Here is a 15,876-nt window from a genome sequence, read left to right as displayed (position 1 = left end):
TTTTGCAATTAAAATAAAATAGAAAAAGGAAAATTTAAATAAATAAATTTCATTTTAAAAGTGATTTAATATTTAATAAACTGAGCCGTTTTTTGAAGTCTGAGCGTATAATAATTGGCATTGTGTTTAGCTTACGGCAACATCTATCTACATTTAAAGAATCGCGTGGGTCATTTTTGCGAGTTGTGAACGGACAAGCATTTTTATTCCATTATTATTTTTCATTCGCCCATGTTTAATGAAACGGGCTTGCACAACACGTGTTATTTATTTTTTGCCGATAGCGGAAATAAAAGATCTTGAAGTGAGAAATCAAGCTGGACGAAGATGCCGTCCACTACTCTGTCTGGCAATGCTGAACAAATCTGTTGGATCGCGCATCGTTTGGGTGGCAGTGGGATTGTAATTTGCAATCCCAAAAATATTCACTTGGTTTTTAATTTTTTATATACCAAGGGTTTTGATTATTCGCACGAAAAAAATAAAAATAAAAATTTAATTGTAATATTTTATGATCAAAAATATTTGTTGTGAATTTCTAAACATTACTATAGTAACGAGAACACATATAGGCTTATCCCTTCCGGATTGGCTATTCCCAGACCACAATGGCACTTAATGCAAGCATGAAATGCAAGTGCATGTGATACGAATTCACAACAAGTCGAAGCATCGTGGACGCACAGATATATATGTGAATAAATCCGACGGCGCGCGCGGCGAGCCGGAGACGCATTGTAATTTGTATATTTTATATAAACACCGTGGTCACTGCGGGCAGTGGGCGAGAGCGCGATTGCCCGAAGGGTGGTTTGGGTGTGCTGTAAAATATGCTTCCCTCGGGGTGTTCTTGTATTTTGTCGGCTTGATCACCTCCAGGCAAGGTTTAAATTCCATTCTATCTCATGGGATTGTACCCTGGGAGGTTTCCCTGGCTATAATGCGGCCTTTCTTTTTCACTCTTCGCTATATTATATCACGGCTCTAACGCCGCGCCGCATGCCCTCGACGACTTCGTTGTCGAATCAAACTGACGCGCATCGCGTTCGTGGAATTCAAGAATAGGATACAATTGATGGAATACTCAAATGCAATACAGTACGCGATACGATATTGATATTTACTTGAATATGTCTGCTCACGCAAATATTACACACGCAAATAATTATAAATGACTAATAATTCAATACTGCGTAAATTATAAGCATATATTGTGCAATTGTTCAACTAGAAGCTTGAAGCTTGTAACTTCTTTAACATAATTTCCACGAAATGTACTTACGTCGAAGATTTATACTCAGCAATATAAACCGCCGGAGCTTAAACGTGCTGCATTTGATACTCGAGTACAAATAAGGCAAAAAACAATAAAAACAGTAACTTTTCTGCTAAAGAACCAAACTGACTAGTAAATTAAGCCGGAATGAAAGCGACGGGTGGCTGAAGGAGGATTAGCGCGCGCCCGCTTCTAGATGGAAATGAGCGTGAATGTGGCGCGCGAGTTTCCCGCCGTCGCTGCATTGTAGAATATTATAAGCCGCGAGGGCATATCGCGTTTTAGTTGTTTGGTTATTTTTCGAGTTTCACGTCAGTTCAAGACGCGCATCCTATTTAACCCTTTTTCCAGGCAGCGCGCGCGCGCCGGCCCGGCCACGTCGCTCGCGGCGCGGAAAATTTAACGAAATGAATTTATCGAACTAAAACTGAAAATAACGAATAATGAATAACGAGTCCGCGCGCGCCTTCGCATTTTCCAACCTGACCAGGACGTGCAACGCGTCATGCGCATAATTTATACCAAGCGGTTATTTTTATTTTATAACTTTTACACGATTATTAACAACAACATATAACAATTTGTTATTGGGGAGTTGTTAACAAAAATGCATAAATTAATCATGCTAGGGTAATTTTTGGACAATACGGCATAAAAAGTTATTTTACTTTTGTGGTAGGTACCAAAATATACAAAAAGTTGGTTAGGGTTACGTTTTATAGGCAACACACAACACATTTTTCTAAGTTTTTCGATAGCAGCATTCATCATTTTTGCACTCATACAATGAATAGAAATACTTGCAGGCAAATCTAACTGTATGAAATTATCAAACCGCACATTTGTAGCATTTGCGAACGTTTTTAATCATCCCCCAGAGTTGGCAACGGGCTTGTTGGCATGCGGTTGTGTTCGCAAATTCATTTCGATATTTGGCTGCGAATATGTTGCTCGACATAGAGCAAATAATAACGTTTGAAATTAACGTTTTATAATGTTTTGTGCGAGCGAGTGAAGTGCGGCAACATTCGGCGGGGTGGTTCGAGGGGGTTTGTGCGCTGGTGTACGCTGGCTGGCGTACAGACGCCTCCGGCGCGTTCGTTCGGGTCGACGCTGGCTGCGCCGAGCGGAGCGTTTGCCCGCGGGCCGACTCGCCGCCGGCGAATCCGGCCGACCTCATTTCGCGTTTCATAATTTCGCAAGAGTCCCTCCAGCATTGAATCTATCTCTATCTACCTCAGGTTATGTATTGCGTCGTGTTGCCTTCGACGTAAAGTTGAAACTGTACGCGATTTCTATAATTTTACCCTCTATAGTACATTATGTACCGAGTGATATAAAGAATGCAATATATACACTGTGGAAATATTATCTTCTGATCATTTTATCAAGTTAATTTTACAATTTTATGGAATTGTGAAAATGGTTGAATGCGTAGGCAAGAATTACAATTGTCCGACGAAAAATTGAAATAAAAATGTTCAAATGCAACAAGTGATTGACAATCAACCGAACAAAGCAATATTACACAGGAAACTATCATAACCTCTAAAATTTGCATCAATGATAGCTATTCATATGGTATTTAAATTTATAGTAAACAATGCATCAAAACAATAACACAATTTGTAAATGAACTAAATTGTATGTATTATTTTAAAATAAAACACATCCGAAACAAGCAAACATGAAACTTTTACTGCAAAAATTAACCAAACAATAAATCATCAAATAGCAGTGGATGTCAATCGAAATACCTACATGGTAAAAATGAAATTATGCAAAGTGCAATTGTGACCGGGGCAGCGGATCGCCGCCGCCGCCGGCAGACTAGTTGAATTCGTTCGGTTTATTCGCATGTTCGATATGGGGCTGGTGGGGCCGGTGGGTTGCCGTTTTGAATGTGGCTAATGGCATGATACACTATACAGAAACACAGCGGGCATATACACAGGTGAGCGCTGAGTGAATGGTTCGCGGCGAAATTATTATACGTACGCGGGAATAGTATAATGCAGTTCTTGACGAGGCGAGTCCCTTAGGAACCGTTGAAACATCGCCGGAAGTTAAACTCCGTGGCGCACTGGGTACGCGCCGCCGTGTATATTGTACACAACCAACATTATGCTCGCGGTTTGCCAGCTCGATACCAAGGTGTAGGTACTCGTATATGGGTGTATGCCCACAGGACTATATACAAAAACCAAGAGTTTTAGTTCTGGCCCACTCGGGCCGGAATAAATTTTTATTTATGTTAAATATTCTATGCGTCAGTCAAAAAAAAAAGTTTTTTTGTTCAATCAAAATGGTAACCGAATATTTTAAAGATAAAGTTGATAATTAGTTAGTAAATTTATGTAAAAATGACTTAAATCATTCTTAAATCTTAAATTTTAGTGAAATTTGCCTCAAAATAATGATATTACACCGATAATCACTTGTGATACACGATTATTAGCGTTTTAATTGTCAATTGATTGTAAATCATGGTTGTTTTGCTCTGTTTGGCACAGCACAACCTCCGCAAGAAGTCAATTTTTATCACTCGAGTTGTTCTCGGTGCGCCTTAGCATCGTTGGCGTAGCCGAGCTTAAACATGGCAATGGCACTTACCTAGCGAGCATACACGCCTGCAGGATTATTAACCCACTGAAAAGCAGGGAACAAAAAGAAACGCGGAGGAAGGAGAGAAAGAGGTGCGCACTGTGGTTGGAGGCTTTAGGCGCAGCCGGCGAGCATTCAATCCGTACGTACGCGTACACTGCTCCGCGCTGCGCTTGCAGCCGGCGTGCAAGCGAGAGTGGCGGAGCGCCGGAGCCCGGAGAGACCACGTTGACTCCGCCGACTTAGTATCCTCGCTGTTGTGGCATCGGCTGGTCACGTTTCTCTCCTCAACCGGTCTGCATTTTTAATACTTTTGCGCGCACATTGACAAACATATTAATAATTTACACTCACAACATACTCTAACAAAATTAATCAACGAGTGAACAAAAAAATCGATTATTTTGTTTATAAATAAATCATATTTTTGTGTTGATTACGAGTGTCGCCGGCAGTTTTCAAAATTTCAGCCACCGTGGAGAATCGTGGACCAGTCGGCGCATTGGAGCCTACGTGCCCCAAAAGGTAAATACGAATTTCATTGTTTTGCCAATCATAATATGATAAAAAATACAACAATAATAACGAGTTGAAACTTGTTTCGCAACTGACAATATTTTGAACATGTGTTTCTATACAATTGAATGTAAAGTAAAAGAACGAACGCGCTTGGAAACTACAAAGACGCCACCGTTGCTTAGTTACCGAGCACATGTCATTTGAAAATAACCGAACCACATGGCACATTAAGATAAAAAAAATAATCTTCCGCGTTATCGAAACCACAAATAAAAGTTTTAGATTTTATGGTTTTAAACATTAATCGAAAAATCATAAAACAAATGTTATAAGAAACTGTTTAGGAGAATATGTTGTTAATATTTCAAATGTCATCACTATCATTTTTCATTTATACGAATCTGATGAGCCAACTTATAATAATTATAATATATTCAAGAATTTTCAATTTTAGAAGTGTTTGTGATCATGGCGAAAGATTAACTTATGTGGCGCCATCAAACGCGGTGTTTTTTTCCAAACTTTCTTGTTGGAATTTATGAACAACATTAGATTTTATTGAATTTCGTTGAACATGCGTTAATTGATTGATTTAATAACTGCCAAACGAAAAGTCGAGTTATTCTCAGTAATAATAAATTATATTAAATGATTTTAAAGGTTTCGTTGAAGTTAATGTTATGTAAGCTGATTAAATTGTGCCAATATTTGTCAAAATTGGTTAAACCGTATAGTTATTCCACATCTTGCCTTCTTATGTATGTATAATGTATGTATTGAAAGAGAGATGTACGTGATCGCAAATACACACGGGGCAGACGCACATTCGACGCTCCAGCAAGCTGACAGCGGACGCCGGCGGGCTACTGCTTGTACAACGCAGTCTCTCTCAACTCATTCGCTTGTTCTGCAACAACGTAATGCTCACAAACGATGGCTCATATCAGCCGTCCGTCCAATATGTTCAACAAATTGCACCCCCAGCTCGACGCTGGCCGCACAAGTGGAGTGTACGTGCACTACTCCCCCAGTTGGCGGTCGGCGTGCGTAACTTGCACGGCGATTATTAGACACGGCGAGAGATCCAACAAGTCTGCCGGCGCCAAACGCGTCTGGCGATGAGTTTCAAACTTCGAATGACACATGAGCGACGCGTGCGACACGTGCAATTCAGATCAATGTAATAATCCTCGCGCCTAACTTAATAATTCACTCATGCGACGCGGAATTTGAAATTTATGATTATTTCGAAAATTGTTCGAAGCGAATGACGCGCGAGAAAAATACCATCACACTCGGATGCTGGTCATCGAGTTGAGTTACTTTTTTGGTATGCGGACTGCAGTAATACCCCCGGGGCGACTAATCAGTCCTGCAGCAGATGGCATGCAGCGGGCAGTAACATAAACAGGAATAATGCGCGACAGAAGCGAAGCAAACTTAAAGCGATTTCACTCTGCCGCTGCGCTGCGTTTAATAAAAATTTCAAAAGAATAGACTTCCAAGTAAGGATCAACTTGAACATATGACGCCTGCCATTGCATTCAAGGACTTGATCGGAGAGTTACTATCGGATCGAGAGATCGACGCCGAAAGGATAACTGTCTTTCTGTCGTTTTCTCTACATGCTTGCTGCAGTGCAATAACGAACGGGTTACATTAACACTTCGTCATCCCATATGCTCTTAATGATGCGGATGATGCGAAGAAGCAGAGTTGGATCGAATGAGATTACTACTGCACAAGCTATGCAGGATGATAATGATTGCATTGAATTATGTATGTAATTTGATATCAGCATGTCAGTCGATGAATATTTTCTTGCATAATATTCAATAGTTTATTTTGTAAAGATATCAAAGTATTAAGTAGATTACTGTTTCTTTCATTTAAAACTACTGCAAAATTACTCATCAGGAATGAGAAATATTGTATTTTATGCGGTTTTATTTGAAACATTCAAACTTTCTGTTTTATTTTTTTATTCTTTACTAGTGATAATCTGTTGATGTTTAAAATTACACAGCTGTAATGCAATGTAGGTATAATTTTCCTAATTGACTAAATAGTATGCAGCATTTTAACTGCGCTAGAATCACAACTGGCAAAGCAACTAATCCAATTTTAAACATTTTAATTGAATTAAACATACACTGAACTATAATGATAAATAACAAAATGAAATGTCTGTAGATGTAAACATTGGAAGTTGATTTCGTCCCTTAATTCGCGACGTGAGACGTCTTCGCGCACATGTAGTACATGGGAAAACGCTGGTCGTATTAAAACGGCAAATTTATCATAATCATCGCAATCTCGCACACTGCTCATGTGCGGTATGTGCACTAAACACATTCACAAAACGGATTTTCGACGAGTGCGAGTACGAGTCGAGCGCTCACGATTTTTGACAATGAGCGAGCAATGCCGAACGCATCTCCCAGCGGCACGTCAATTGCACGCGGGAGAATCGAGAAAATGTTCGAATTTATTTTCGTACTCGCATTCTACATTGCGGCGCATGCGGCACGAGTGTAACTGACAGATGATGCATTAAACATTATACAACCCGCAAAGTATTACGACGTATATGCGATATTTGACGACGATTGATGTTCTGCTCGAGGTGGTGTGGCTTTGGCGCTTTCCCTAGGAAAAATTACTTAATTTCGCCCAGTCACGCGAAAAAGCCACAGCGAAATATCATCGTATTTTATTTATATATTTTAAAAATTTATAAAAAAATAATTTTAAAATTTTTAATTTGTATTTAAAAAAAATCTAAATCTCTTCGTTGGCAATAAAAAACTGACTAAGATCTTTTAAGGGTTGCAATTTTTTACGACATTAATGTTGCATATATCGTTTGTTTATTAATGCCGCCATTTTTATCACTTTAATGAATCGCTCCGAGGGCATCTACGACACCGTCGGTCCACGATGCCCAACTCGTGATCGACCGTCCATCAGCGTGACCGGCAATCGCCCTCCGGGGCACAAAACTGAAAATATTCCCATGGCAAGAATAAAAATTCTGTACGTGCCGCGTCCATATTATTAACGACGAAACGGCGCGCACTCGAACGCATCGCGCCGCGAATGTGTGTTGATTCTTATAGATTTATCTCAATCACAACGAATTGTGAGTGTGATTTATAAACGCAATGTGCGCACGAGATTACGGTGAGATCCGGCGTCTATCTGAGAGAATCAACGAGCAAATAAGTGTAAATACTAACACGATTGAATGTTTTTCATCAAATTAAGTCGTTAAAATCGAGTGAAAGTAAAATTTGTTTGACGTGAACAATGATAGAAACAAACAAATATTCTTTGATTTAAAATCTGCTGAAATTTACTTCAATAAATTAATTTAATTAAATTTTCGAATTTAATTTCAAAAATGATTAGTGCAGGAGTTTAGTTGGAATAATTATGCAATGTTATTAAATTTCATCGGGTCCAGTTCCAATATTAATAATGCCCAATAAACCTGAATGCACATAATTGGTTCAGAGGAATTAATTCGCTTACATTCATTGATTTTAGCAGGAACTTTGTGCATTCGGCGAGCCTAATACGAGCCACGGTGCATTCACCGGGCGAAAGGATGACAGGACGAAATCGTTGTGCACCACCGCTGGCCTGCGGACAGAACTCGTTAAATTTGGCATTATATTTACGGCGCATAATTAATAAACATGTAAATAATTCATTATTTGCTCGGTGCACATAGGGATTAATAATATTTCGAATGTTGAATATTCAGTAATCGTTTGATTCCGCGATTGGTAATTTGTTTAATTTCCAGCTTTGCAATTTCGAAATAAATTAAATGTTTGCGTTTTGCGAATATTGTTATATTGTTTATTGAAGCGCCCACACTTGTCAAACTAGTCAAAATAAAACTTGGAAAAGTTAAACAACAATTTAATTTCTATAATATTCCTGTTATTTGTTAGTTGGTATTATTTTGACAGCATCTCATCCTAATTATTTTTTTTTCTCTCAATTTAGTTTTGAATATTTAATTCTCATTGATTTTATGTACGCCCAACGCCTTCACAAAAAGCAGACATTTGGTCAAGCCAAATCGCTTGAAGTAAATCGAATTCTCTGATTGTACGCTTGGTCTTATTATTCGTATTGTTATAGTATAGTATTGTGTAGTGGTAAATTTAAATATTTTCGGCATTTTGCAATTATTGACCTCGGTGGTTGGTCGATCGGTTAGCCAGCCGGCAGGTTCAGTCTGTGCCCGAAACATCATATGTCGAGTACCTTTGTTTGCATCGCAGGCTTGAGCAAGAGTAGTATATGCCCAGGTTTGGTAAATGCTATGTGGGATGAGGTGTAATTACCTGTCGATATCTACAATCAGGACCATCGGCGCTATTGCCATGGCACATGCTGCCCAAAATACAACATTCGTACATTACGCTGGGTATAATATTAAATAGATTGATAAATTGATACATGTGCAGAAAAGGTCGACTTGATGTTCACAACTTGTGCAATATACAGTGTGTTTTAAGCAAACAATCCAAGCGCGCAATTAGTTCAAGACTAATGTGTAGACAATGTGAAAACTATCAAAATGCAAATACGCACTCTGGTGTTTTATCTTTCAAACAAATGGATATCACTATTATGGTAATTGAAGAAAAGTATACCGTATGCTGTGAGCCATCATTAAAGAAAGTCACATCGGTCGTGTTTGAGGGCCACAAACGTTTCCATGCAGAATAAAGACTTTCCCAACTAAGGTATATATTTGCGCAAGCTAATTGAAAACCTAAATTTGTGCGAGATCCGCTCTCCTATACATCGCCTCCGACGTGCTGGTAAACGTTCTATTTCATTCTTTGCGTTATGGCGAGTCTAGCTTAGCCAAACGACGCGAGTGCATTTAAGCATGGTAATATACTGAAAGCACCGCGCCGCGTTCATCCCGCAGCAAAATAACCCATCTATCCTTTCGCTTCACTCCTCCCGTTCTCATCCCCGAACGCACCCTGCAACCATCCATCCTTTCTCTCCACTTAGAGAGCGGTATAGTCTAGCGAGCTAATATTTATTTTGCCGAAACGACTCTTTGAATTTATAATACGGACTTCTTTTCTCTTTGTTTCATTCGTTCCGCAGTGGTTGTAGTTTAGTTGTTGGAACACCCTTTTCTGATTTCGACCGACTTTGTCTAAAAATAAAACTTGCCATGTTTATTGTGTATAAGCACTTGAATATAAAACAATGCTACAAACGATTCAATTATTCCGACGTCAAGATGACTTCAAATCTTTTGATCCGATTTAATTTGACTTATGCCTGACAAATTATGATAATTTCAAGATCAAGACATGGTAAATTGGACGCGAGATGAAATTATGTTTTTAATTTCAGCTTGCATTGCACCTGGGACGTGATTTCTACGTAATGTGGTAGTGGGCAATTGTGGTAGACACGTAAGGACTGAAGTGCTACCGGTGTTGGAGCGTTAACTCGAAAACGCATGCCGCATGCGGCGAGGAATTAGGCGGTGGAGCCGCGCGCGCGAGAGGCCTGACTCATTTAAGCGTAAGATTATAGTCATTACGAATGTGCCCACATCGCCGTGTGCCGGTGCCGATCCATCCGTCAGCGGCAGCGCCGTCATAATCGGACGCGCTGAAGAAAACGACCGACTAGGCTGCTCGTTAGCGGTCGCGGACCGCTTTAAACACGACGGCGCGCTTACTCCTTCGATTTTAATTTCATTCTGCATGTGAGGCGTCACTCACTTAAGTCGGTTTTCATGCGCGAAGCGCACGAGCGCAACAATTCTGACTGCAACCAGTCATGCAATGCTTTTCTTATCACAACAAACCGAAACAGTTTCTGAGAATGCCACATCAATGTAGGAACGTGACTTAAGAGGTAATAATAATGTTCTTTAGAGTAAATACTTAGTTAAAATATCATAACCGCTATTATTGGCTACAATTGCACGGAATATATGCAACTTTTGAAACAACAAGTATGGTTAATAAATTAATCATTCCCTGTCGATGCTGTCGGTTTGTTGTTATACACTGATTACAAATCAGTCCGGCGCCGTCGAGACTGCACAAAGCCTGCGAGCGTCAAGCGACCTATACTCGCCCTTTGCGTTCGCCTGCAGGCGCTCCGCACAAATACTAATTGACTTTCCGCGCGCGGACACCGCCCGGGCAAGGGCAGAGACACAACCCATTTACTGGAAGTAAATGCAAGGCGTTGATTTTTCAGGCGACGCCAACCACTGCCTCATACATATTTCCGATTCGAGCAAATCATGCGCGCCGCGTGCCCACGAATCGTGTTTTTTTACGAAAACAATGAGCACCGGCGATTAAAACCTATCCTTCATCACCTACGAGCGTTCCGAGTGCGACTGTGGCGTATTGAATGCATATCGAGATCGCAGCTCATTGTTGAGTTGCGCGGCGATGTCGATGCGGAGCGTTTTCGCTGTTTGACGACTTGACTCTCCTAGGTGTTTGCGTTCGCCGGAGAGATCGGCGTAAACGGGGCGAGTCCGGCGCGTGGGTGGTACCCAGCACGTGAACAATGCCTGCGGCTGCATAGGCCTGGGTCTGGGCTGTTGAATAAAAAATAAAAAGTAATAAGGCTGCATTGAAACTGAGACGAAACGAGACGTGATGGGAACGTATGTGTGTTTCAACAGTATTTAGGTGCGGGTGGATGCTGAACCCACCTCTGCTATATTTTATTTCGACGAGATGTTCCTAGACGTTGTGTTGAGCTCGTCGCGTGCCCATAACTAGTCCAGTTGTTTTGTATGCATGAACATGATTGATAAGATTGGAACTACGAGTGTTTTGTATGAAACTTTTAACGGAATACATATTTGAGATTGCTTTTCGATTGAATTGATCTCTGAATTGATATATCATTGTATAGAGGTACAAGTTTTTGCATAAGTGCATAAAATGTTACTTTCTAGCATCTAAAATGACTCATTGCGCTTTTACCGCAGGCAAATGCAACTTAATAACTGCTAGGAAGTGTTTTTAACATATTTTACCACAATATGTTAAAATATTAATACTTTTTGTTATAGATGAGTACTAAAGCCAATTATGATTATTCCTCTACATATTGATTTAATGTCTAAATATTACCCATTCAAAAGTCATGAATAGAAACGAAACTGCATTTTTAATTATGAAAATTGAAGCGAAACAAGTTTTCACCGTGAAAACAATGGCAACTGGCAAATATTTAATTAAAAACCATTATTTTTAGTAATAATTTAATGGAACCAATAATATTGCTGATTAAATATTCAACTATTTTAATTAAAGTGAAAACTTCTTTACAATTATATTAGGTTATTTACATCCACCGCATTTATAATTAAAACTGTGGACATCTACAATTTGACTATTTTTGTTGTTTCTAGAAAAAAACTAGATATAGGACGCAATGATTTGGACAAAGAGCCTAAAGACTTAACTAATCGTACAATGTATTCAAGCACTCAAATCAAAATGAGGTGAGTTACCATTTTCACATAATTAACGCCTCTCTGTCGGAGGATAATTTATCAAGGGAATGTATTTGGCTATTTTTTCAGACTGATGTCGCCCAGTAGTTCACCGGCTACGTCACCGACCATGTCAAATTCGTCTTCGCCGACGCCACCGGCACTGAGCTACAACAAAATGACCGGCATTCCTTGCGTCGCCGCCTCATCCAGATACACCGCGCCAGTGCATATCGATGTCGGCGGCACCATTTACACGTCCTCGCTGGAAACACTTACCAAGTAAGAATTAAAAGTGTGTAATAACCGCGATAACGAGTCGAAGAAGAGTTTCGCCTCTTGTAATTTTACTAATGGACGTGATTACGCCTCCAAACTGGTTGGGTTGGTTGTTTGGCTTCGAAAATGTTGAGAAATTATATAAAGATTGGTTTATATTATTAAGGCATTCATCATTTCGGTATCGCCGCATCGTTTGTTTATAAGCCAAATTAGCACTTGCCTTATCGCTTGCCATTAAACAACTAAACGCGTTGCACGGCATGGCGTGTTGGACAAACACACGTTTGGGGCGTTTTGCGTCCACATTTGGCACGCGTTTTTGTTGCTTGTTGTGGCGGTGATTTATGAACGCTTCGATTACGGCGCTTGATTATTTGTTAATTCCTACGCGAATCATTACCGCCCGTTTAATCCGTGTGTTTCTCTCGCGACGACACTATCTCTCCTTATTTATTTATACGCCGGCGCTCACGTGTAGATGAGTGTGGAATAAGTGCGATATTTTTTCAAGACGAATTTTGTATATATGCGCGCAATGTCCGCGAGCGTAAGCGCTTTAAATGGCGATTTTTCCACGCGTTGTTTTCGTTGAAATTGATCATCAGCCCACTTACTTCGGGCTAAATATGGCCATTTGCAAAATGACCGCCGGGCAAAACGATTCTTAGCAGTTCGGAGTTACACAAATACAGGCGTGCATGCGATTGTGACGCGGGGCACCGTCTGACATGAGTCTTGAAATAAATAAAGGCAAGAACCACAACGGCATGACTTGAGGGCAAGTCTGTGGCTGTACGTGTTTATATTATACCTATGCGGTTGACCTCGAGGCAAAAAATGCATATTTCTTTCTGTACCACGTATTTTCTACATACCATACACCTTAATATACAATGTGTCTGCGACAATCGTTCATAATAGTCGTCATAATATTAATTTCAGAAAGTTTTAATTTAAATTATTTTGAATTTAATTGATGTTAAACGTTGTGTTTATCAAATCAGATATCCAGAATCCCGTCTGGCCAAACTGTTCAACGGCACGATCCCAATTGTTCTGGACTCACTGAAGCAGCACTACTTCATTGACAGAGACGGCGGCATGTTTCGACATATCCTCAACTTCATGCGCAACTCACGGCTGTTCATTCCTGAGAACTTCAACGACGTGGACCTACTACTAGAGGAAGCGCGCTACTTCGACATCGGTCGTAAGTGTCAAAACAAATTGCATCTCAACTGCAGCATGCAGCCCTTCAATAATTGCCTGGCATCGTGTGCTTTCTGCTTACAGCAATGGTACGTCAACTAGAACAGCTAAAGAAGGAAAAAATCAAAAACGGCATTGTGGCAGGCAGTGCAAAATTGAACCGGCCGCCAAGTGCAACCCCCGACGCATCAACCCGAGGAAGCGGCGGCGAGGCGTACGAGTGCGTCGCGCTGCACGTCAGTCCAGACCTAGGCGAACGCATTATGCTTTCAGGCGATCGCACCGTGCTGGACGAGGTGTTCCCAGAGACCAACCAGGCGCTGATGGACGCGCGCTCGGGCGTATCGTGGAACCAGCAGGATGTGCACCACGTGATCCGGTTTCCGCTCAACGGCTACTGCAAACTCAACTCGGTGCAGGCGATCACGCGGTTATTGAATTCCGGCTTCCGAATCGCGGCCAGTAATGGTGGCGGTGTCGAGGGCCAACAGTTCTCTGAATACTTGTTCATTCGGCGGGCCCTCCCGGGTTGATTTAATTGTGATACGCGTATACATATATATATATAACGAATTCTATTAGAGTAAGGACGGCGAGCGTTTGGAAACTTTTTGCTTCCGTTTCATGGGCATACTATTACATAAGATACTATCAAATATATATAAATAATTTATAATCATTAAGTTTTAACATGTTTTGTTAATGATTGTTGTACATATTTCGGTGCATTTACACTTTGGCAAATGGCTGCCGCGATAATGATAGGTCCATGCGTTGTAACGCACTGCTTCGGGGACGGAGTGCATAATACTGCAATACATTGTGTAATAAATCTTCAATAATTATTGTTTCTTCTTAATTGCAGATTTAAGATACTGATAATCGTGCTTTTCATTATGCAAACTAACTAAGGAGGCATTGTGAAGTCAAGGTAATTTTTTATATTGTCACACACCACATTTACTCAATTTTCATTGTGAGGGTTTGGACGGTGATGCGACAATGGATACAATCGACTAGCCTATGAAGAAATGTTGCATTGTCCACATGTTCACTAACACTTAGCAATATGTAATATTCTGGAATTGTAAATTATGTGAAATACAAACACGAAATATGATGCACCGTGATTGTTATGTTAAAAATGAGTTGGTCATCTAGTAAATCGCCATATTGTCAGTTTAAATACAATGGAATTACCGCCGCTGACTAAAAGTTCTGATAAAACCGATGGTAAGAGTGAAAACTCGTGATTTTACAGACATGTTGTAATTATAATGAGTACAACATAGGCTGCCTTTATTTTGTTGATGTAATGTGTAGTATATAATCAACATTGGACACCGGATGCTAATGTACTCTCCCGTGATATCAACAACACTCAAATTTTAAGATCCTCCGCATTTTGTTGTAGTTTACATTACATGATTGCGTAATGTATCATGCTGTACGAAAACGCTCGCGGTGTTAAGACCGTCGAGTGTCCTCTTTCCGTCCTCGGCGCTCTATTTGTTCTTTCGCTATAGGCTACTAATTCAATAAGCGCACGGTCCCGTGAAATTTACGAATGGAAGCGCTAGTGGCCGTTAGTTTTGCGCGTTTTATATGAAACTTCTCTCGCCAACGACGGCGTCGGCGCGTCGCAGCCAACGTACACATGAAAACCTCTCAAAAACATATAATGGAGAGGTATGTAAAATTTGCTTCTAGGACAGACTGCCCCAAGGTAGTTACTATGGTTACTCTGAACTCAATATCCTCTACAAAGAACCAATTGGGGCTTTCGGCCCCGCGGCACCGAAACAGGGCCCCGGCTCGAGTCGCGGCGCGCTCGTATCTACGCGGAGCGCTCGCGGCGAGAGCGCGCCGGGACCGGCACACCTCCAGCGCTAGAGATGAAGAGCCCCGGGGTGAGCAGACAGTCGACGCCGCTGCACCTGCAGGCGTTTTCTTGCTGCCTGCCTGCTCGCCCCGGCTCCACCTCGCTGCCGCCACCGTATTACGATCAGCATTAAGGTAACGAACGTCCGTCATCTATTAGCATTTACCACACGTGCGCGTCTTTTTCTTATTCATGCGCGTATGATCATCAATAAATTATCTTCTTTTATATTACGCACTCGCGGCGGACTTTTCACCTGTTACATTGTATCGTTTTAATAAAAACGTCGAGACGTGTTATTGGAATTCACTTAATTTATTAAGATGATCTGGATATATTTATTCAGGGCAGTTTGGTTGCTTTGTTTTTTAATATTTACAATTAGATGCAAACTGTTTGCAAGCGACTTTTAACTTCAAGTACCATGACGGCACTCGGTGTACATGCGAAAATGGTTGTTTTCCTCTCGAGGGTCCATCTACATCAGATAATGATGTTAAGTTTCCCGAGGCGATGAAGCTACAATGGTGAGTTGTAATTTATGGCAAACTTAATCTCCAGTTTCTTTGTTATTTTTCT

General features: G+C 40.7%; 1 protein-coding gene across 4 annotated transcripts; it reads left to right on the top strand.

Annotated features, from left to right (window-relative positions):
* Positions 1–4,035: 4,035 nt before the first annotated feature.
* twz (BTB/POZ domain-containing protein twz) lies at positions 4,036–14,535 on the top strand. Of its 4 annotated transcripts, none has more exons than XM_065305550.1 (5): positions 4,036–4,405; positions 11,841–11,933; positions 12,030–12,206; positions 13,211–13,416; positions 13,500–14,535. In XM_065305550.1, exons 2-5 carry the CDS (start codon positions 11,905–11,907, stop codon positions 13,946–13,948), a joined length of 861 nt encoding a protein of 286 aa, XP_065161622.1. In that variant the 5' UTR covers positions 4,036–4,405; positions 11,841–11,904; the 3' UTR covers positions 13,949–14,535. The 4 variants fall into 4 exon arrangements, with proteins under 4 accessions (XP_065161622.1, XP_065161620.1, XP_065161623.1 ...); XM_065305548.1 differs by having other exon boundaries at positions 12,015–12,206; XM_065305549.1 differs by lacking the exon at positions 4,036–4,405 and adding an exon at positions 10,149–10,312 and having other exon boundaries at positions 12,015–12,206.
* The last annotated feature ends 1,341 nt before the right edge of the window (positions 14,536–15,876 follow it).

The sequence above is a fragment of the Atheta coriaria genome, unplaced genomic scaffold (assembly GCF_025399875.1).
Source record: "Atheta coriaria isolate IRGN ID8LTWV9N9 unplaced genomic scaffold, Caltech_Dcor_3.1 hic_scaffold_6_pilon, whole genome shotgun sequence".
Lineage (NCBI taxonomy): Eukaryota > Metazoa > Arthropoda > Insecta > Coleoptera > Staphylinidae > Dalotia > Dalotia coriaria.
Note: the sequence above shows the minus strand (reverse complement) of the source record. Positions and strands in the feature narration are given on the sequence as shown.

Bases quoted from the DNA above. Each gene is read 5' to 3' on its own strand.
- twz (XM_065305548.1), top strand. From the start codon at position 11,905: ATGTATTCAAGCACTCAAATCAAAATGAG. The intron at 12,207-13,210 runs GTAAGAATTAAA...TTATCAAATCAG, and splicing joins TCGCTGGAAACACTTACCAA to ATATCCAGAATCCCGTCTGG. The intron at 13,417-13,499 runs GTAAGTGTCAAA...TTCTGCTTACAG, and splicing joins GCGCTACTTCGACATCGGTC to CAATGGTACGTCAACTAGAA.